The 22,340-nt window shown below is 46.8% G+C and overlaps 1 protein-coding gene and 1 long non-coding RNA gene across 8 annotated transcripts in view; one reads left to right on the plus strand and one right to left on the minus strand.

Annotated features, from left to right (window-relative positions):
• The window catches only part of NAV2 (neuron navigator 2), a 711,830-nt gene that overhangs the window by 371,166 nt on the left and 318,324 nt on the right, over window positions 1-22,340 (minus strand). For 2 of the 7 annotated variants that reach the window (XR_013442389.1, XM_078058307.1), the window contains exon 1: window positions 14,353-15,436. The exons of 1 other annotated variant lie outside the window; for it this stretch is intronic. Coding sequence is in view for 5 of the 6 variants with exons in the window: in XM_078058307.1 (XP_077914433.1) it covers window positions 14,353-14,610 (258 nt within the window). In the remaining variant the exon portion in view is untranslated. Of the gene's footprint in view, window positions 1-14,352; window positions 15,437-22,340 lie in introns of those variants that run through there. 4 more of the 7 variants (XM_036077556.2, XM_078058305.1, XM_036077558.2 and 1 more) reach the window with 4 other exon arrangements.
• Window positions 15,608-18,345, plus strand: LOC118526342 (uncharacterized). Its single transcript, XR_004912558.2, has 3 exons — window positions 15,608-16,461; window positions 17,015-17,466; window positions 17,615-18,345. It is a non-coding gene; the product is annotated as an uncharacterized LOC118526342 (long non-coding RNA).

The following is a 22,340-nucleotide window of genomic DNA, read 5'->3' on the forward strand; positions in this document are numbered from 1 at the left end:
TGAGTACTTTATAGGAAGGGGGCTTCTCTTAAGTACTACTTCTGAAGGGCTAAGGGCATAAGTGCCCCTCTGCTTCTTAAACTTTAATTTACCTATGGCCTGGGGTTCTTGTTAAAGTGCAAATCTAATTCCGAAGGCTTGGGACGACGTCCAAGATTCTGCATTTCTACCAAGCTTCCAGGTGAGGCCATTACTACTGGTCCACAGACCATACCTTTACCAGCAAAGGTTAAAGCACAAAAAGAGGAAGGAAGGAAGGAAGGAAGGAAGGAAAGGAGGGAGGGAGGGAGGGAGGGGAGAGAGAAGGGAAATGGAAGACAAAATGAAACCAGTGCATGCTGGCAAACCCAATTCTTACCCCCACATTCTACTGTGGGCATCTCAGAGCCAGCCCTAAGCTTGCATAAAGTAAGAGTCTGTTCAGAGGGTAAGAATTCCCCAACCTGAGCAAAACTATTCCCCTTTCCCAGCCAACCTAACTCACCCACATCTTTGTGTTAAGACACTGACATTTGTGCTAAGACACTCACCCACCCTTTGCACTAAGAGCCCCCATAAAGAAGCAAAACTGCCAAAAGGATGATAGTTTGACCAATTAGTATCTTAAGGGACACAATGTAGATTTCTTAGTGGGGTCTGAAGAAAGAGTATAAGAGCCCTAGGCTGGGAATCATACCTGGATGCTAGTCCCAGCTCCACTTGAAATCTTGCCCGCATCCTGTCACTTATTCACTAAACATTTAGTAAGCACTTACCATGTGCTGAGGATACAGCTGTGAACAAGCTGAACAAATCCCTTGTTCTCATGAAGCTGAAAGTCTAGCAGAGGAAAGCATATAATAAACACATAACATGCCAGAAGACTGCTCTGGTTCTGGACAAAAATAAAGCAAGGTAAGGAGATAGATATCAAAGGAAAGCTGCTGTTTTATATAGGGTGGTCAGAAAGGGTCCCTTTGATAAAGTGACATCTGAGCAGAGACCAAAGGTAAGGGAGTGACCCATGGGAATATCTGGGAAGACATTTCAGGCAGAAAGAACAGTAAGTACAAAGGCCCTGAGGCTCAGCTTTCTCATCTATAAAATAAAGGGCTAAGAAAACAGGGTCTTTGTGATATAGCTCTAAGGTTCCCAAGTCTGCCCATCAAGAGCAGGAGAGGCTTTGGTGGTTGGGGGAAATGACCTGTCCTGTGTGCCTGGGTCAGGGTGTGAAACCAAGAGGACACCTTCCCAGTCTCTTCCATTTTTAATAGTCCTATACATCTCTCTTTCCAGCTCTGTTTCGAGGAGCAAACTACCAGTTGTTTTTAAGAAACAAAAATAATCTGCCCTGTTAAGGGTGAGATATTTTAAAACCACTGAATGGATTTTTCCTTCCCTGCTCTTTTATATTTTTTTATTTTATTTTTTTATTGATACATCTCCTCTCCTTCCAGTTCTAAAATAAGCACCCTGTCTGCCCATACACGAATCCAAAGGCAACACACTGCAGATGGCGTGGGCCTGGGGAGAGCCAGATGGAGGTCGCTTGGAAGGCACTAGACCTGGAGAATCCACCAAGGCAGCCTGGCCAGGCTGGCCTCACCCAGGGTCTGCTTCCTCTGAATCCAGGTGACGAGACGCTCTTAAAAACAGCAGTGGAATGTGGTGAGAGTTGGCATTTGCAAATGACAAATTTCTGACCGAATTCCAGTTCTTTGGAATGGAAAACCAGCAGCTTCCTGTTACAAAATGTACCAACAGTTCATGCCTAATACATGGGTGTGGGCAATTCATATATTTCGAATCTAAATTTGGCTAAAAATATAACAAAGCTGGCATATTTTTAGCCAGGTAAACATTTCTAGGGACTAGGTCAAATTTATATTGGTTTCTGCTCTGCAATCCAGAGAAGGAATGATTCTAAACGAGCGAGAAGCAGGGACCAAAGGGGAAAGTCACACAGGCCACCAGGCAGTTGGGAGTCACTGATTCTTGGTGACCGTGTCCAATTTGGGAGTGCTTCCCAGGCTAAATGGTTTGCCCCTTCCCATTAGAGAGGCAGCACCTTTTAAAGAATGAAGAAGGCCCACGCGGCTTTATAAGGCAAGCCTTACTTGGGTTTTACTACCTCTCACTCTGGAGAGCCGTAAGCACATCACTTGCCCTCGGCGTGCCCTCAGCTGTCCGTGTCTCTCCTCCCCACCCTCAGCCTAGAGTTGGGTTTCGTTAGAAGCAGCACAGAGGGAGGCCCGTGCAATGGGTGAAGATTCAGGCCCTGCAGATTCCGCCTGAGTTCCAGGCCTGGCTCTCCCGCTTAGAGGTGGGGGAACTCGGGCAAGTTGCCGAGGCTCCGCAGGCCGTAATTCACCTGTAGAGTGGAGACCATCACTAAAGTGCCCACCTCAGAGGTTACTGCTTTTGTGATGAGGACGTTGGAAAATCCACAGAAGATGCTTAGGAGACTGCCCAGTGCATAGTGAGTGCTCAGTAAATAACAGCATCTACCCCACACCAGGCATTTGGACACATGCTAATTGCTTTAATCCGCATGACCCATTGAAATGCTAAACTTTCCCTGGGGAAACTGAGGTTTGGTGGGTCTGCCTTGTCTAAGCTGCAGTTTAACAACTGTTTATTGAGCCTACAGTGTCCCAGGCCCCACACTAGCACGGGGGAAGCTAGGCGCCTGGGCGATACATGGGGAGGGAATATTTTAACCTGGGTCTCTCTGACTTCTAGCTTGGGGGGTGGAGGGGGTCTAAGAGGCTGGACAGAAAGAGTGGGGACATGAAATCAGAGTTTCCGCACTGACTCCATGTGGTCTTGGTCAAGTGATTGACCTCCTCTGAGCCTCACACATAACATGGATGAAATGCCACCAGTCTTACCACATTGTTGTGAGGCTTAACTAAGATGATGTATGTAAAGTGTCTGGCCCATGGGAGGTGTTCAGTGGTGGTCTCTTGCTACAATGACACCATCCACATAGAGGGCTGGTTTTCTCGTCCATTGAGCCAAATGCAAATCTTTCTAATAGGCAGGGATTAAGAGTACTTTACTACTTGGTAGAAGGAGGGGAAAAGAACATATGGTAGGGCTGGATCCACTTCTCTAAACCATCAGGCCATTCAGAGTGGACCCTCTGGCCACCATGAGTGGGGTGGAAAGAATACTGGAGCCAGAAGATGGGAGGCCTCAGTTCCAGTTTTGTTCTGCCCTCATTGCTGGGTGACTATGGGCAAGTCACACCCCTCTCTGGGCCACGGTTTCCCCATCCGCAACAGAGCTGTGAGAATAGGTGGCCCCCGAGGGCTACACTGGCTCACATGTCTCGAGTGTCTAGTCCGGAGAGGCGCAGATCACTAAGCAGACATCCCAAGTAAGCCCGGTTATTCTAAATCTGGTTTTGTCACCTAAATAGTGCTTTTTTCCCCCAAGAGCTGCCTTCTTCTGTCCAGAGACAGTTAACGACGAAAGTTCCCACACCGGAAGGTCTAACAGCTCTGGAACACTTGTGGCCCACACATTTTGACGTAAACATGCGTCACTCCCAGGTCTGAAAAGAATCAAAGCAAATCAGCATGAAATGGGGACTGTCTGCTGAGCTGTAGCCAAGCGGCCCGTGGCAGGAGGACAGGAAGAGAAGTCTCTCAGCTGTTAAGCACATGGACCCCGCTGGGCCCCCCAGCACAGGGGTGACCTGGGGGGCGGCAGCCAGGGCTGAGAGAGAACAAGATCGTGCCCAGATTGCAGCAGGATGTGGGCAAAAGCCAACGGGGCTCCTTGTTCTATAAACGTGGAGCCTCTAGAGACAGGCTGGGACAGGCCCAGGAGGCCAAGGCCGGGGAAGTGGGGAACAGGCTCCAAGGAGAAGAGGGTTTGGACATGTGGTTGTCTAAAGCTACACCTCAGTACAGGACCCAGGCCCTCCTTCAATTACTGGCAGAAGAAGACAGTGGCTAAGAGGTCTTGGAATTAGAGAGACCCAGGTTTGAATCCTGTCACTGTCTGTGGCACCTGTGTGGCCTGAATAAGTTCCACGCCCCACCCCCAGGCGGTCTCCCTAGTGACTCCTCATTTTTCCTCTTACTGGTAAAACAGGATCAATAGTGGCTCATAAAGTTCATGTGAGGATTGAATGAGATTATGTATGGAAATGGAACATAAATGATTGCTGTCATCATCATTCCTGGAAGGCTGTCCCATCCTGGGACTCTCTAAACCCTCCCCTTTTCTTCACCAGCTAAAATCCTTCAGAACCCTTGTCAGGTCCCCCTTCCAAAGCTGGTGTGTGTGTGTGTGTGTGTGTGTGTGTGTGTGCCAAAGCCCTCCAAAGCCCACGGTGTTCTCTCCCCCTCAACCCCTCCAGCCGATCGAACAGTCATTGTCACATCCTGACAGATCTTCCATTGGAGCAGCCAGATCATTTAGACATTATAAACAGCCTTACATAAGGGAATCTGCCTCCTCCTACCCAGACAGCCCAGGCGTGCTTCCCTAAGACCTGGTGTTAGAGAGCTTGGATGCTGGCCTCAGCCAAGGTTCAGGTCGCCCTCTCTGTGTCTCCTACACTTGGCCACCCACCATCACGTGACCTTCTCAGTTCACATGCCAGGAGGGAGTTCTGCAGAACACATGGCTTAGCCACGGCTTCATGAGCACAGCTGGTGCTCCATATCTACTTACTCCTGTTTTTCAATTCTTTCTTTCATCTTCCCCCTCCCATCCCTCTTTTCGTCTGCAAATTATAACTAGGAACCTACTATGTGCTGACCCAGTCTTAGCAGAGATCAAAAGAGACACATCCCTGATCTCATGGAAGCCATGGTCTGGCTAAAGAAGCCATCACAGGCCAAGCTGTGGGGGCTATAGAGCAGACTATGGGAGCACAGAGGAGAAATACTACCATGGTGATGGTGGAAGGCTTCCTGGAGGAGGTGACACAAAGCCTGAGCTTGAATGGGTAAAGGATGGGGAGGATTTAGCCAGGCAAAGGAGAACTAAGTAGTGGGGACAGGAAGAGCATTGAAGCAGAGAAAGGAGCTTGCTTCCACTCATACTCCTCACCTTCTCACTGCCTAGATGAGTAGGACTCAACTAGGGCTTTTAATATTTTTTAAAATTTCCTCATTAAAAACAATTTCTTTTATACTTTCAACTTTGGAAACATCTTAGATTTTTAGAAAAGATGATCAAATCAACTTGGATCTTCATGATTCCATAAAATGTCAGCAACTATTCTCATGAAAGAACAGGAATTAAGCCAAGATTCTCACACTACACCAGAAAGGAGATAAGGAGTCCAGATCCTAAACCCAGTGAAATAAACTTGGCCAGGCTATTTATTGTCAGTGAGTACACACACACACACACACATACACACACACCCATTCCTATCTCATTTACGTTCTCATGGGTACACAGTAGATTTCAAGGTGAACTGCTAATGTGTACTCTAGCCAGAACTTTGTTTTGTTTTTCAACATTTTATTTTGAAAAATTTCAAACAGAAAAGTTGAAAGAATTGCACATGTATCTTCACCTAGATTTACCAGTTGTTAACATTTTATGACACTTACTTTCTCCTCTCTGCGGATATAATGACCTTTTTCCCCCGAACTATTTGAGTTCGTTGCTGACACCACGACACTATCTCTCTAAATATTTCAGCACGTATCTCCCAAGACAAAGGACATTTTCTTACATAACGTCAATACTGTTTATATCGATAGAATAACATTCTCTCGTACACCATCTGAATTCAAGTATCTCCAATTGTCTCCAAAAGGAACTTCCTAGGATCTGTGGTTTTGCTCCTCCAGGTTCCAGGCAAGGATCTCTCACTGGATTTGGTCATCATAGCTCTTTGGTCTCCTTTTCTAGAGTAATTCTCCATCTACTTTTATTTTTTTTATGACTTAATTGTATTTATTTATTTATTTTATTATGTTATGTTAGTCACCATACATTACATCATTAGTTTTTGATGTAGTGTTCCATGACTCATTGTTTGCATATAACACCCAGTGCTCCATGCAATATGTGCCCTCCTTAATACCCATCACCGAGCTAACCCATTCCCCCACCCTCTCCATTTACTTTTTAAAATTTTTTGTCTTTCATTACATTGTCAGTTTTGAAGATACCAGACCTGTTGTCTGGTATTTATTTGTTGGCAATTTCTCTGATTGCCAACAAATGATTCCAAACAAATTCCCCATTTTTCCAGATTGATTGATTGATTGATTGATTTATAGCACATGCATATGCACAGGGGGAGGGGCAGAGGGAGAGGGAGAGAATCTCAAGCAGAGTCCGCACTGAGTGCTGAGTGCGGAGCCCGACACAGGGCTGGATCTCACAACCTGAGATCATGACCTGAGCCAAAACCAAGAGTTGGTTACCTAACTGACTGAGCCACCCAAGCACCCCCTCAAATTCCCCATTTTTCCCTTCCTCTCTCCAGGATCAGCCCTGCCAGCTACCCAGTGAAAACACTTAATTGGACCTTGTGGCCTCAGAGCACTTGGAACTTTACAAATCCCAGAGGGGTTTAACTGATATTATTAAGCAACTAATATTTATTTAATATTGACAGAATATTTTCAATATTTCCAAACCTTAGGGGTGGAAGGGAGGAGTCAAATGTCATATGTACCAACCCCAAGGAAATTTTATAGCCATTTACTTTGATTTAGTATTAACAATGACTTTTCAGGTATTTTTTTTCAAAGTGTGTTCACACTTGCTATTTAAGAACTTAAACTTTGGGGTCAAGGGGTGCCTGGCTGGTTCAGTTGGTAAAGCGTACAAATCTTGATCTCAGGGTTGTAAGTTTGAGCCCCATGTTGGGTGTAGAGATTAACTAAAAATAACAAAATCATAAAAAAAAAGAACTTTGACTTTGGGGTCAAACAGATATGGGCTCAAATTCTGGATCTACCACTTACTAGCTACTTGGAAAAGTAGCTTAACCTCTCTTGGTCTTGCTTTCCTTAAGGGGTATTTATGGCATAAGGTGCTTAAACCAGAGTCTCGGTCCTAATAATTGTTTCCGTTAAGCTTCACAAGAACCCTTCAAAAAAGGTAGAGCGAGAATGATCCTCTCCATTTTATAAGTCAGGTAACTGAAGCTCAAACAACAATGTTACTTGTTGAAGGTCATGCAGCAAAGCATCCACAGAGATAGAACTAGAACCAAAGTTGCTGACTCCCAGAGCTGTCCTTTCCATTTCTCTTCAGGAAGTAGCATCTTCCTCCTCAGATGTTGTGAGGATTAAATAACATGATACATGTCTGGTGCAATGCATTATGCTAGTACAAAGACTATGCTCAGTCAGTGTCAGCGACTGTTAGTATCGTTATTTTTACTTTGTCGCGCTGCTGTAACTGATTTTGTTCAAAGGCCCCAAAAGAAGTCTGGGAGCCAGGCTCATAATTATCTTGACTTCCACCGAGGCAGGGCGGGGGTTGAAACAACCTAAAATTCACTGAAGGTATTAAGGTTTCGCTTGGAAGTAAAGACAAAATATTCTGAGCCTGTGGGGCCATTGTTTACGAAACACAAGAGAGGGTCTGTTTTCCTTGGGAAAAGGACACTAAATCATGAGTCATTCTTTAGGTTGTGTGTGGGTGACTTGAGGTTCCTGAGAAAACTTTTGTGTCACTCACTATTGTCGTGTGTGGACTGAAACACAAAAAGCCTGACCCAGTTTTGTTCCCCAAATCCCATGACCCATTCTGCCCAAGACATTCTAGGAACACATTGTCCATCTCCTTGAACAATGGAACCAAGAGACAGAGTAGCCATTGAAATTGGCCCTGAGGCAATTAGTAAAACACCGTTGGGCAGCCGGCCATGCCTTGGGGCACCTCAGTGACCAAACTGATCACAAGGCCCAGCTCCCACCATAATGATGCCAGCCGCAAGGGAAGAGGGCTTTCCTTCTGCCCTCGAAACAATAAGTAGCCATTCAGAAGCCCAACCAATGGGATTGTTCCATTCTTCGTCATAATGGCAAGGCCATTACATTGTCCAGGGGCTATAGGGCTGGCTCAAGCAAGGTCTTACAAAGAAGGCTTCCTATAAGTTTGGTTTGCAGTAGATCCCTCGGCTTGGCTGGTGCTATAGGGATGGTATATCTAGAACCAAAATGTGGAGGTTTCATTTCACAATTCTGGATATGACTCATTTAGAGGACATTGTTCTTAATTTACTCTTGCTCCCCATTCATCTAACCAAAGCCCTGCTCTGTTCTCTGCTTCCATGGTGCTAGTCATCTGTTCTTCCATGTAATCAACTGTGCACTTGGGAGGCACTTGAGAGACAGGTAGGGTGGAAAGAACGTGAGCTTCTGATGAGGCAGATCTGGTTTCCAAACTTGGCTCTGCACTTGCATAATAAAAATAGGCAATACCATGTATTCTTTGCTTATTAAGTGCCAGACACTGTGCTCAATAACCTACCTGTACCCATTTTTACTTTATAGGTGAAGACGCTATCATCTTGAGATGTGAAGTAACTTGCCCGAAGCCTGGATTCAAACCCTGGTCTGTCCCTCAGTGAAGCCTGATCTACCATGTAAAATGACCTCTGAGCGCGAACTCCCTTTGCTCTCAAGCTTCCTCATATAAAATGCATAGACTACGTTACATTTTACCCATTGCTTGCATCTCAAATTATATGTAAACAAACATATATACAAATATATAGAACAAACATGTATGTAAAGCAATAAAGAAATATGTATACACACAAAACAAATACATACACAAAACAAAGATATATATAAAGCAGCGGAGACTACCTGACACATAATAGATGCTCCAGAAATGCTCCCTTCCCTGCTGCTCATGCAGATTCTAGGAAAGAAAAATCTCTGACCTCAAGCCCAAATCTCACTGGGTGGTTCAGCTTTTTCAGACTAGCTTCTGGAGTTTCTCCAAGTCTTCATTAAAACACCTCTCTCAAGGGATGCCTGGGTGGCTCAGTCATTAAGCATCTGCCTTCGGCTCAGGTCATGATCCCAGGGTCCTGGGATCAAGTCCCACATCGGGCTCCCTGCTCCGTGGGAAGCCTGCTTCTCCCTCTCCCACTCCCCCTGCTTGTGTTCCTGCTCTCGCTATCTCTTTCTGTCAAATAAATAAATAAAATCTTTAAAAAAAAAAAACACCTCTCTCAAGGCCACATCTCTTATGTCATAGAAGTAAGTAACATGGAACACCAAGATTTGGTGCTTCAGTCTTGGTCAAAGAGGAAGAGTGTGTGAGAAGTGGGAAGCAAATCTAGCTATTCCGAAGGCTGGAAATTGGGCTGTAATTCCTCCAGCCTGGCCTTTGATGTGTGTGCGCTTACATGTGCTCATTACTTTAAGCTGTTCCATGTGTACATATTTGTATATGTGTGTGTGTATATGTGTATATACACATATCCAGAAGTAGACGTATTTATACACATGTATATATACACACATAATGATATCCTAAATAAGCCACCCCTCCCACCTTTAGAGTGTCTTCAGAAAATTAACCCATAGAATAAGCAATAATATGCGAAATATAAACATTCTTGCATGTTGGCGGATAACCATGCTATACATTCCCCTCTAAGAACGGAGAAAGAGAAGAAAGGGTATAACACAATAGCAGAAAAATGCACTAATCAAATCCATAATCAACTTTGATGATGGAGCAAGGATTCTAATCAAAACACAATGGGGCAAAGCTGCAACAGGTTGTAAGCTTGGAGCTGCACTCTCTTCCCAGGGGCCTCACCTGCTCTTTCTTTTTAAACATCTAAAACACCCACAGAGGATGTCAATCACTTCTAATTACTTTTTTAAAGAAATGAGTTGCAAGTTGAACACCAGGCTCCTAAAAACAGGAAATTTCAAAGTATTATATATATAATTTTTTTTCCCTACAGCTGCTTCTTAAAAATAAGCTAACCTCTCCTCAAATAGCTCATGTGCATTCCTTATCTGAAGGTCAGCCGGCCAGGGTTTCTGAACGAACGCAGAGCATGCCTCTAAAACAATTCTTTGCATATGGTCATAATTTATACCCCACGTTAACAGAGCAGATGCTATAAATGTTCACTCTTGGGGGAAGGCCCAGGTATCCCAGCACGAGGAAGGGAATTCGGGAGGGATGTGCGGCCGCAGAGCACAGGCCCCCCAGTTGGGGGAGAGCCCAGCTGTAGGTTTGGGGAGAGGTTCAGGGTGAGGGGCCCGGGCAGTTGACAATGCGGCTGCACCTAAGAGCTGTTTGCTGGCTACCTTAGGTCTTTTCACACTTGATGGACGTGGAGAGCTGGCTTGGGAGGAAAGGGTTGTCACTGGCTGAACAGAGCTGCTGCATAATAAAAGAAGCCGTGAGAACCACCTCCCTTCCCCTGTAACTACCATGTTGACTATTCTGAACCCCAAGCTAATGACAACAATCACTGTCATTTTCCCAAGAGTCTGAACCAGGTCTTTATGGATACCACCTCCCAGCTTCTCCTAAGGAGCCTGCATATGCAGAATTCTTATCCACCAGCCAGCAGGCAAAGCCAATCCTTCAACTGTGAGATGCTTTTGTTCTTCTCGCCACCTTTTAAAAAGAAGATACTAGATACAGAGCCAATTACCTGTTGCATGAAAAGTGCAGCTTCCCTGTGGTGACATCATCTTCTGCTCTGTACCACAGCATGGCCCTGCTCCTCATCCTTCCCTCTCATGGTCATCTCACCTCCTCTTCTCCCCACCCAGCCAGTCCTGCCCATCTGAAGCCCAGCCTCCTCCAGGAGGCCGTCTGGATTTCTCCAGCCATTATGGCCCTTCCCTTCCTTCAGGCCCCCTAGCATATCTTTCAACCCTCTCTGTATTGTGTCCTATTGCCCTTGGTACATCAGTTACACCTCCCAACTAGGCTATAAAATCCCCAAGGCCCAGGCCATGTCTTATTTACTCTGTGCACCTGCCAGGGTAAATGATGGAGGGAGGCAACTATGAAGGCTGGGAAGACCACCAGCCTTGAAGCTAACCCAACCTGAGCTGAACTCCGTTCCATCACACCAAAGCAGGATGACCTGGAGCAAGTTACTCTATCTTGCTGAGCCTCACTCACTCTTCTAGCTCAACGGGTAGAGCTGGGGTCTTACCAGGGCCTGCAAGTAAGCTGGAAGTCTGTGGTTATCTCTCTAGAGCACAGTGGTTAAGGGCATGGATTCCAGAACCAGACTGTTCTAACTCTACTTCTGCTACTCACAAGCTTACTGACCTGGTCTTTGCCTCAGTTTCCTCATGAGCAAAATGAGAATAATAACACTTATGTCACTGGATTGTCAGAAGAATCAAAAGAGGCTTTTTATGTACTAGTCTTTAGAGCAATTCCTGGCATGTAGAAAGTGATTATATTATTTGTTTTGCCATTATTATATTATTAATTTGTCATTATTATATTATTTAACTTGCCATTATTATGTTATTTGATTGCCATTATTATATTATTATTATAGAAAATTGTTATAGAAAATGTCATGTCTGCTTTTAAGCGGTACTGTGAGGATGAAATAATATCATATGTAAAGAGCCAGGCACTAAACAAGTGGCTGTACCCTTCCCTCATGTTCAGGCCATGCCTGGTACTAATAGATGCTCTGTGAATTCTTGTGAACTCATTAATACCTTTTTCAAGGGCTAGAGAGATAAGCTATGCCTCTTCTCACTTACAGGCTATTAGATCCAGGTTCAACATGCCTTATCTCTTGGTTTAGCAATATAAATAGCTAATTCTATTAAGTGTTCCTTATTTGCCAGACAATGGGCTAAACACTTCACATGTTATTCTTCTTAATCCTTACAATTTGTATGGTTGCTTATGCCCATTTTTACAGATGGAAATACTAAGGCCCAGAGAGGTTAATTAACTAGGTCACCCAGCTGGTATGTGGCAAAGACAGGACACCACAGATATCTGCCTGACTTTAAAACCTCTGCTAGCGACTGCACAACCCAGCCTTCTGCCAAAAGCTCCCTGAATAAAAGGGGGAGTCAGAGGCCCCAAGATATCATCTGCCATATAACTCATCATCTGACTATCTTCCAGTGATAAATACCAGGTTTTGGATTAGGGACTACAGAAGTCAAGCCAGACACAGTCCTCAAGCCTATAATAGGGAGGCTTTCCTGGATGGTGAACGGGCACCATGTTAGAGTGAAAGGAAGCCCTGTCCAAAGAAGGGAAAACCGCCTTTGCCAAGGTCACTTTGATACCAAGGTGGGGCAGTGAGAACAAGGACCCACCGCCTGCCTCAGAGAAGAGCCCTCAGGAAGCCCAAACGCGGATAAGGAAAGAGGAGGCTGGTAAAAAGTAGGATAGTCCATCAGGAAATAGCCAATGTCCTCAGCAGTCCATCTAAACCATCCACATGATCAGCATACAAGGTCCCACTGAGGGCAAGGCAGGTGCAATGGGGGCATGCTGTGGGGATGGTGGGCCAAGAGTAAAAGAGGGAAACTAAGCCTTGAGGGACCAGGACCCTGCCAGCCCCTTTAGCAACAGCTGGAAAATATTTTTTCAGAAAAGAGGGTGATAAATCACCTTTCCATAACCTGCCCACTGCAAGTCTTCCAACAACGTTTGTTAAATATAGGGTCAAATGGGCAAAGGCAGAACAGCTGCCTGGGTAGAAACAATCCCATGTCTACTTTCTCTCTCATTCCTCAGGTCCTCCTCATCAGGCTGGAAGGGTGTGTGTCACATCCCAGAGTCCCTGCTCTGGCCTCCCACATACCACCCAACATACCTCATAAGCCCCACCTCCAAGGATGGAGAGGAAAACCTCACAAGAATGTACCCCTGAGCTCATTCTCATTTTGGAGCCCACTGGGCCAATCCTGTGGCTAACAGCAGAAAAAGAGAACAGAGGGCAAAACCCTAGCAGAGACAGGCCCCCCGGAGCATAGGGGGAAATCTTGCCTTCCTCCCACACGCCATCACTCAAACCTGTCAGCTTCCAAAAATGTTTAGCTAGTGCAGCAGTGAGGGGCATGCTTATCAGCCTGGTGTGGGAGCTTAATCTGCTTTGAGGGCCTTCTCCAGCCCAGAGTTCCAAAAGTCTGCTTACAATTAGCTCCCAGCTCCAGTTCCTCCATCCGAAAGGCTAGCAATGTGTTGAGTTCTAGCCTCTGATCAGAGAAAGCTCCAGGAGAAGGTGGACACAGTGTCAGCAGAGAGGAAAGTGCCAACAAGGTCAGCGGGTCTGTTGCCACTTCCCTGACACCAGCCCCAAACCACCTCCCCCTCTGGCTTCCCGCCTCTCCTGACTGGGACAGTCACATCCGTCAGGTCAGCCTGTCCCCAAAAGTCCCTGCTGACTGACTGCCAAGAAAATACAGCATGCCCCTGCTCCCTCCTACCAGATTGGGGGTGGGGGGAGGAGCAGGGAGGGCAGGAGGCCAAGAGAACCTGATTGGCCCTTGCTGATTTCCTTAAAAGAGATTGCGCGGCCAGGGCCTGTCACCCAGCCGAATTGGGTGATGCAGGCTCTGTCTGGAAAGGTAAAAGTCACCAATTCTCTTCAAGCCCAAGCCATCCCCTACCCCCACACCCAGTCACCCGGGCTACCAGCGCCGGGATCTACTCCCCAGGAAGGAGGGGCTTAGCTTCGGGCAGCTATTTGAAGGCAGCCACCCCCACCCCCACCCCCGCCGCAACCACCAGCCAAGACGCTAGGAGTCTCCGGCTGCCTGGCTCAGCCGGTGCACCGGGCAATCCTACGGCAGGCAGTCCCAGCACAGTGCCTGGAATCCTGTCGGCCCAAGGCACGGGCAGGGGCAGGCCATCGTCAAGCCGAAGGGAGCAGGTTGATTGCAACCCCCAGACCCCTTTGCCTAGGTCTTGCTGCCAGGCCTGGGGGCGTCGAGCCCAAGGAGGCCTCAGACCATTCCTTGGCAGAGACAGAATCTCCGCAGAACCGCCAGCCAGCCAGCCGTTGCAGCAGACACTGCTTTCTTGAGGCCAAGCTCTCAACATGCAGGACCTGACATTACCAGAGCTGCCCGTTTTTTGTTTTTTGTTTTTTTGCCTTTGTGTGTGTGTGTGTGTGTGTGTGTGTGAACACGCTACCCGTGCCCCCAGAAGGAAGCTGCGGGCGTGCCCACAGCCGGGTCTCTCAGAGCTCCTTAAGGCAAACCTCCGGCACCCGGCCACACCCACCGGCCAGCCCACTCTCCCCGCGCATCCCCAGATCTGCCAGCCTAAGTGGAATGGCTCCCTTCTCCGCCCACCGGGCAGCCCTTTCCCCCATCCAACCGAGCCACCTTCCCCCCAAGAAGTATTCACCCACCCTCCCAGAACAGTGCCCCGGCACACAGCGCCTCTCACCTGGGTATCGAACCCGTTTTCCACCGAGCCGCTCTTCCGCAGCGGGAGCCCCTCCCCCGCCGGCTCCTGCAGCCCCTGGGATTTCAGGGGGATCTGGCTAGGGTAGGTAGTCTTGCTCACCTCCACCTTGCTTCCCAACTTGAGGTAGCAGGGCTGGGGGCCGGCCCGGGCTGGGGGCACGTGCAGGATGGGCGCGGCGCTGTGCACGGGTTTGGGCAGTCCCGACTTCATTTTGGAGGCGACCAGGATGGCCGGCATCTTCTCCCGGGGCTTCGGCTTTCCCAGCACGTCCCTGGCAGCGGCGGCGGAGGCAACCGCTAAAGGCAGCGCGGGTAGCAGAGCAGGCGCCGGGCCTCGGCCCGCGAGGCGCCCACCACCAGCGGAGGAAAAAAAAAAAACCCGGGTCGGGGAGCTCGCAGCAAGCCCGCGAGCGCGCCTTCGGGGTGCGGGATGGAGCAGAGGACTGGTCGTGGAGCTCAGCTGGTCCCACCTGGACTGATGCTGCAGCCGGGTTTCACGCCCCTCCTGGGCGGCCTGTTCAAGGGATGTGGGCGTTCAGGGGCTATTCCCTCTTGCGATTCTCCTCCTGGGAACCCGATGCTTGGACGCCCATATTAACTTGTCACTGCATCTCCGAAGTGAGGAGGCCCCTTTGGAAGAGGAACGGCGGGGACGCGCGCCTCCCGCTCCGGGAGGCTGCGGGTGTGAGCGGACGAGGGTAGGAGCGAGCAGCAGGGGGGGAGGGAAGGAGCGAGCAGAGGAGGACGGAGAAGGAGAACGCACGGAGCCCAAGACGCCTCCACCAAGAGGCAGCTGTCGCCCCGATCTCGAGCACCGCAGTGTCACCCGCGACGCAGAGGCGCGGCGACAGCCCCCGAAAGGTCTCTCTAGGCGTGACAGTCACCACGGCTTAGGAGTCCCCCGGACAGATAGCACCTTAGCGCCAGCAGGTCTGCACATGCTCCGTGAGCTAAAGCGCAGGAAGGCTGTGGCCGTGGGGCGCGGGCACCCGGACGCGCGGCTGGCTGGCTGGGCAGAGCTGCGCTCGCGAGCGGCGGCTCCGCTTCCCCGGGAGGCTGCGCTGGCTACGGGGCTCGGAGCAGGGGAGGACAGGCTGCGGCCCGCGCGGCTGCGGCGCGCGCTGACAGCCCGGGCCGCCCCCGCGCGCCCATTGGTCCGTGGAGGGCCAATCAGCGCCTGCAGTTCTCTCTGCAAAGGGGGCGTGGCCTCAACTCCCGGGCCGCGGTCGAAACTCTGGGGCCGCGCTTGGCCGCCAAGTACAAAGCCGGCTGGTGGCCGCTCTGCGGCACTGCTCTTGCCGCGCGCTTCCCAGCGGGCCGATACTCCCGCGTCCCCGAAACCTTCTTTTTGAAAAATGCCCTTTCGAATGCAAAGGCCCGCCTTGGGGCCCCGCGGGCAAGACTCGGGGGGGAGTTTGTTTCCTTTTTTCAAATTGTTCTGGTCACCTTAACGGTTTGAATCTTCCGGAATCGCGCCCGCCGCCCTGCGGCCCCCCATCTGGACTGGGCAGGGCTGTTCCTCGTCTCCGGCGTTAAGGACTCGCCAGCCATTTCTCCTCTTTTCTGCCAGCACTTCCAGGCGGGCTGGGGGGGCCTCCGAAGAGCTTCCTCTGCAGCTTTCAAAGGCTGCCCTTTTCGTTTAACTCTTTGAAGTATTTATAGGCAAATACAGTACCCGGAGAAGCCTCCCGCCCCGAGTCCGCTCCCGCTTGCAACCTACCGCGTACTCTGTCATTAGAGTGGCCAGAGGAAGCCAGGGGAGGCTTCATGACCCTGGCTGGCTCAGGCTAACCCTTGCTGCGTTTCTTGTAGGAGCCCCTCCCTGTCCGCGCTTTGGACGCACTGGCCCCACAGGTTCCTCGACTTTAATGCGTCCGAGGATTTCTCGCTTCTCAGTTGCTCTTTGGGTTCCTCGCTGACGCAGAGTCTATGAGAATTGGAAAGCAAGATCCAAACAGGCCCAAACCCTCGCGGTTCATGGATGAGGAGCCCCCACCCTGGAGAATAGCCTGGATTTAAACTAGGCGAGTTCTTTCATCAGACATGCATCCTTACAAGGCTTCGATTTTCACTTGGAGTAAAGGAGGAGGTTTGACTACATTTATATCACGTGCTATTGTTTGGATTAAATGAGATAGTGCATGACGGTTAAGCATAAGTACCTGTCAGTGTAAGGGGTCCATAGATGTTGGGCATTATTATCCCTGTTATTAAATTACTGCTACTCCCCTCCCCAGTCATCTCTGCTTATAAGCTGTTTGTATTTTTTCTCTGTCTCTAAGATAACAGGTTTTCCCTGTATGTCCACCCTGTAGCATGATTTACAATGCTGATAGCATTGATTTATCATTATCCAGACCAAAGGAAAACTGGAAGTTTTAAAACAATCTCTGAAAGCAGCATTAAGAAATGAGAAGGTGCCTTCTTACCCTGGCCTGCTCCCTCCCCCACCTTATCTTCCATCCACTCTATATAGTGACTTTCTACTCTAGCTAGGCTGAAATACATAGTTTTATATATAATTCCAGGTATTCTCCCTCTCTCTGAAATTAAATCATACATGGTCTGTGCCACTTACTTAGCACTCAGCCCTTTGCTATCTAATGCCACCTTTTTTCATTTCATATTTATTCTCTTCTTAGAGAGTAAGCCTCATGAATTTAGGAACTGCGGTTTTAACCTTCATTCGAGTCTCTCAGCATCATATAATGCTATGGACAGAACAGCTACCCAGATTGTTACTGCATACGCTGCATACGTGAGTGATGATAGCACCAATCCTCCAGGAGGAGAACCTTTTAGATTCAAGTACATAGTGTCATAAGAAATGTTATACTAGATTAAACCTTAGGACTCTCTTACCCAGAACTCTTGTTCATACAGCTATACCAAGAGTTATGGGAAGATATTTGCAGTCTTCAACTTTAAAGTTCACAGAGATGCTCCAAAGTAATTCCATGGCAGTGGTTCTCAAAGTATGGTTCCCAGACCAGTAGCAGTAGCAGCACCCGAACACTTGTTTGAAAACCCCACCCCGACCAACTGGACCAAAAGCTCTGGAGGTGGGGCCCGGCAATCTAGGTTCAACAAGCACGTAAGTCGGTGATTGTGATGCATACTGAAGTTTGAGGGCTTCCACCCTAATGAATATATCCTGCACTCAGTGATCTTCCAGGGCGCCCTAAACCTTACTGTCCATAGGAATTACTGGAGCTCTTGCTAAAATACACATTCTGATTCAGTAGGTCTGGAAGAGGGCTGAGTTTCTGCTTTCAGAATAAGCTCCCACGTGATGCCCATGCTGATGGTCTGGAGAGCACACTTTGAGGAGTAAGGCGAAACATAGGTAACAAAAGGGTTTCATCTCAAGGGTCATCTGTAGTTAAGTGACTTTCTGTCACACTGTGCATCCATCTAGTTCAGTTGGAAACAGAAGCCTAATCAATTAATAATGTCTGTCATGGGTACGGAATAGAAATAGTGATAAACATGCTAAATATCCGCCATCTTTGATCTCCTGTTTAAATTATATTTGCTGCCCAGGTCATTTTTTGGGTTCTTAGACCCTCAACTATGTGCTCATATGAAAAACAGTGCATTCTTTTTGAACCTCTTCCTAATCCTCTAGGATTTGGTAAACATATGAGCATTCACCTTAACCCTTTCTGAGTTTTATAACTGAAGACTGCTAATTTGTCTTCTTTCTTGGTGGAAGATGAGTGAATCTTTTAGTCTATTTCCAATTTCTTTTCCTGCCTCCTCATCCTTTAATAATGTTATTTGCTCTTTCCTGAAACATTTTTTTATCTTCCTTTATATCTTTCCTATTAATCCTCTTTTTCCTTATTTAAAGCAAAACAATTTATCTTCATAACCAGACAAAGGGGGGGAAAGCTATTTTTTCCCTGGGGCAAAAGAGGTAATTGCAAGATTCCTCCTTAAATAAGATCATCTCAAATTATAAAAATGCCCTATAAAGTTACTCCTTCCATATGTATGCTGTTAACATGAAAGAAGTCACTTTAAATCAATGTTTGGCAAGCATTGGTAGCTAAAGAAGTTACTGGTTCAGAGAAGGGCAAACTGCTTTAGAAAGAACAAACTATCTAGGTTTAAAAAAAATTTTTTTTTTTTAATTCAATGCACCATGGACAGCCCACCATTTAAAATCTCAATGTTGACAGCCCTTCTCTCTTCTTCTTTTGTCTAACTCTAAACTTTCCAACTTATCCACATGTCAGTGATGGGCCAGTTTGAAGCTTACCACCAAAGCTCTCAGGATCACTGAATCATCCTGAGTTCGGACAGTTTCCTGGTTCTAAGCCATCCTCACATCAGGATGAGCCAGCTGCATTGCTTTCTGATCCTTAACATCAGCCACTGGTGATTAGTCGAGTGTGAATTGGGCTTCAGAGCTGACCTGCAAGTGACCAGCCCCATCAACCCATCCTTCATCTGAGTGAAAGACCCCTCACTGTGCCTGACCTCCCAAGAAGATAGTCCTGTGAAGAACCTGAAACATTGAAACCCGAGCCTATCACAAAAAATGGAAGGATCTTAAGAAAAAGTCAGCAGCCTCTTGAAAACCCTTGACTTTAGAAACAATGAAGGGAAATGTTGCAAATCTTTGGAATAATATAAAACATTTATGACTTTATTTGAGAGTAATAAAATCACCCTAGTTTATTTTCAAAAACACTCTTTTCCTTAATTTTCTATGGCATGGGTTGGCAACTCATGACTATCTCAGAGATGACACAGATGCCCACATTTTGGGGGTGGCTGAATCGAGAACCTACCCGTCTCAGACTGCAAAGAAGCCAGGGTATGAATCTTAGCACAGCTCTTTAGAAAGACGGCTCACCCTGCCCCTCTCTCACGTCTAACCTACCTTCTTCCAGATGGCTCTGTGTGCAGATCAATATGCACAAAGATGATCTCTGGGAGACTGGGTTTTCCCACCTGCTGAGGAGCATATATGAATGTGTGTGTGTGTGTGTGTGTGTGTGCAAGTGTGCCCATGTCACTCAAATAGGTAGTGGCTCTATCATTAATTCAATGAATAAACTGTTGAGAGCCATTTATGTGCCAGGCTTTGGGCATTATGACAGAGAGTAAATAAGAATAAATTCTTGTTCCCTGCTCTCAAGGTTCAAGGAATGATGCACCTGCTGCTTTCCAGCCAGAGGATCACCCTTTTTCACAACCAAAAAACTGAAAGAAGTCACAATCTAGCAAGGGAAGCACACAGGGAAATAAATGACAAGTAGTAAAACGAATACTCTAATAGAAACAGTGCAAAATAGAGTGCGATAAATGAGGTACTAAGGAGAATCAACTATCCATGAGGTTAGCAGCTACTTTGATTAATGAAACTTTCTTTTTTTCCAATGAATTGTATTCTTTATTATTAAGGGTGGTGAAAACAAAATATACACAGCCAATTCCTCACAATTTGTTACCTCTTACACTTAAAAATGAATTTTCTGTTAAAAAAATAATAAACAAATATCGATCTACCCTGAAGAATTTCAGAAAAGTTTCATATGAAAAAGGCATTGATTTGCTAATAATGGAATTTTTTTTCTCTAGCTATAATGAAACTTTCTAACCAACAAAAAACTGAAGGGTAATGGAGAGAAATCTCCTTTTCCACCATTAGTGTTGAAACTCCAAGAGAGGGGCACCTGGGTGGCTCAGTTGGTTAAGCGTCTGCCTTTGGCTCGGGTCATGATCCCAGGGTCCTGGAACCGAGCCCTCTATCAGGCTCCTTGCTCAGCGGGGAGCCTGCTTCTCCCTCTCCCACTCCCCCTGCTTGTGTTCCCTCTCTCGCCATCTCTCTCTCTGTCAAATAAATAAATAGAATCTTGAAAAAAAAAAAAAGAAGAAGAAGAAGAAGCATCTGCCTTCAGCTCAGGTTATGATCTCAGGGTCCCAGGATCCAGTCCTGCCTCAGGCTCCCTGCTCAGTGGGGAGTCTGCTTCTCCCTCTGCCTGCCACCCTCCGCTCATGCTCTCTCTAGCTCGCTCATTCTCTCTCTCAAATAAATAAATAAAATCTTTTAAAAAAAAGAAACTCTAGGGGCGCCTGGGTGGCTCAGATGGTTAAGCGTCTGCCTTCGGCTCGGGTCATGATCCCAGGGTCCTGGGATCGAGCCCCACATCGGGCTCCTGGCTAAGCGGGGAGCCTGCTTCTCCCTCTGCCTCTGCCTCTCCCCCTGCTCATGCTCTCTCTCTATCTCTGTGTCTCAAATGAATAAATAAAATCTTTAAAAAAAAAACAAAACTCTAAGAGATATGGGTCCATTCTCCCATCTTTGTAAGTGAAGTCTAGCAATATTCTTTTGTTGACATCTTGCCTCATTCCATATTCAATAAAATAATGACTAAATATTAATAAGAATAAATGTGACAGGGAAAAACATTCTTAGACTGTGATTTCTTTTGCCTTCAGTAGTTGTGGGGAGGATGTGTGAATTAACCATAACAGTGGGAATATAAATCGCACATCACTGCCATAGTCAGGTAATATATTCAATAGACAAGTCTGAAACCCCAAAATCAGCCAGTTCAGGGCTACTCAAGAAAGAGCCTCTGAGTATATGGTCTAAGAGATAACATAAATGATCATTTGGATATCCAAAGCCAGCCCAGATTCCAGGAATCAAGCTATATGGTTGTCTATGACAAGTGAGAGAGATTCAGTTTCCTGGAAGAGGTTTCATGTGAAGGGCCCCCCAAAACAAAGTAGCCAGAGCACTGCGAAGAGACCCCTGACAGGAACAGAAAAAGCAGAGCAGAGTGGCATAGGAAAACCCTTTACTTTCCCCAAAATAGCAACAAAGCCCACTATGCTACCAAATGCTTGAGTGCCAAGATTTTTCTTTTGGTGGGGGAGAATTATTTTTAAAAAGAGCTGAGTTTTTGAATCTGGGTTCTTTCGGAAGCAGAAGAAAGAGAATAGGGAAAAGAATGAGATTCTGAGTTTAACGGAAGCAGAAATTCAGAGTCAGGAATACCATGAGAATGAAACTGCCTCCCTGCCCATCTTTACCCTGCTTCCCAACTCAGTGATTTGCGGAACTCTGGGGAGGATTGTCAAACAAATTTCAATAAGAATGTCTCCTGACTTGGGGATCCTGGGTGGCTCAGTCAGTTAAACATCCAATTCTTGATTTTGGCTCAGGTCATGATCTCAGGGTCGTGAGATCGAGCCCGACATTGAGCCCCTCATCAGGCTCCACGCTGAACGTAGAGCATGCTTAGGATTTTCTCTCTCCCTCTCCCTCTGCCCCTCCCCTGCTCTCTCTCTCTCTCTCAGAGAAGAAGAAGAAGATGAAGAAGAGAAGAAGAAGAAGAAGAAGAAGAAGAAGAAGGAGAAGAAGGAGAAGGAGAAGGAGAAGAAGGGAAAAGAAAGGAAGGGAAAAGAAAGGAAAGGAAAGGAAAGAATGACTTCTAGCAAAGAGATGGTATCAGGGCAAATATAAATAAAAGATGAATATTGAGATTGTATGTGTAGGCAAAGAGGTGAAGTAGGAGAAGAGGAAAATAAAAATGTCTGGATTCTCTAGTCCATGCCACTGGCTATAGCCACGTCAGTACTGGTGGCTTCATTCAAATCTTCCTGTACTGTGGAGTGAGCATCACCTAGGACTATACCTACAGGTAGTAAAGGTGAAGGGGACTGAGCTGAGCATGTCTGGATTATAGCTGGATCCTACCTTTAAGCTTTTTGGTTTGCTTGTTATTTGTAATTGTCAACCCACTTTTTGACTATCACAGATTAAAAAATATATATTAACTGAAAGATCTAGTTAATTGAGTTTCAAACTGACCTTTTTAAAAATTATATTCCTTGTTTTGTATTATCCATTCTTCTTCCCACAGATTAGACCAGACGGCCAGAGTTGACCCAGTAATAATGATGATGCTGATAAGAACTATAATTTGTGAAGTTATTCTTAATACG

This window comes from Halichoerus grypus, chromosome 11 (assembly GCF_964656455.1).
Source record: "Halichoerus grypus chromosome 11, mHalGry1.hap1.1, whole genome shotgun sequence".
NCBI classification, from domain to species: Eukaryota; Metazoa; Chordata; class Mammalia; order Carnivora; family Phocidae; genus Halichoerus; species Halichoerus grypus.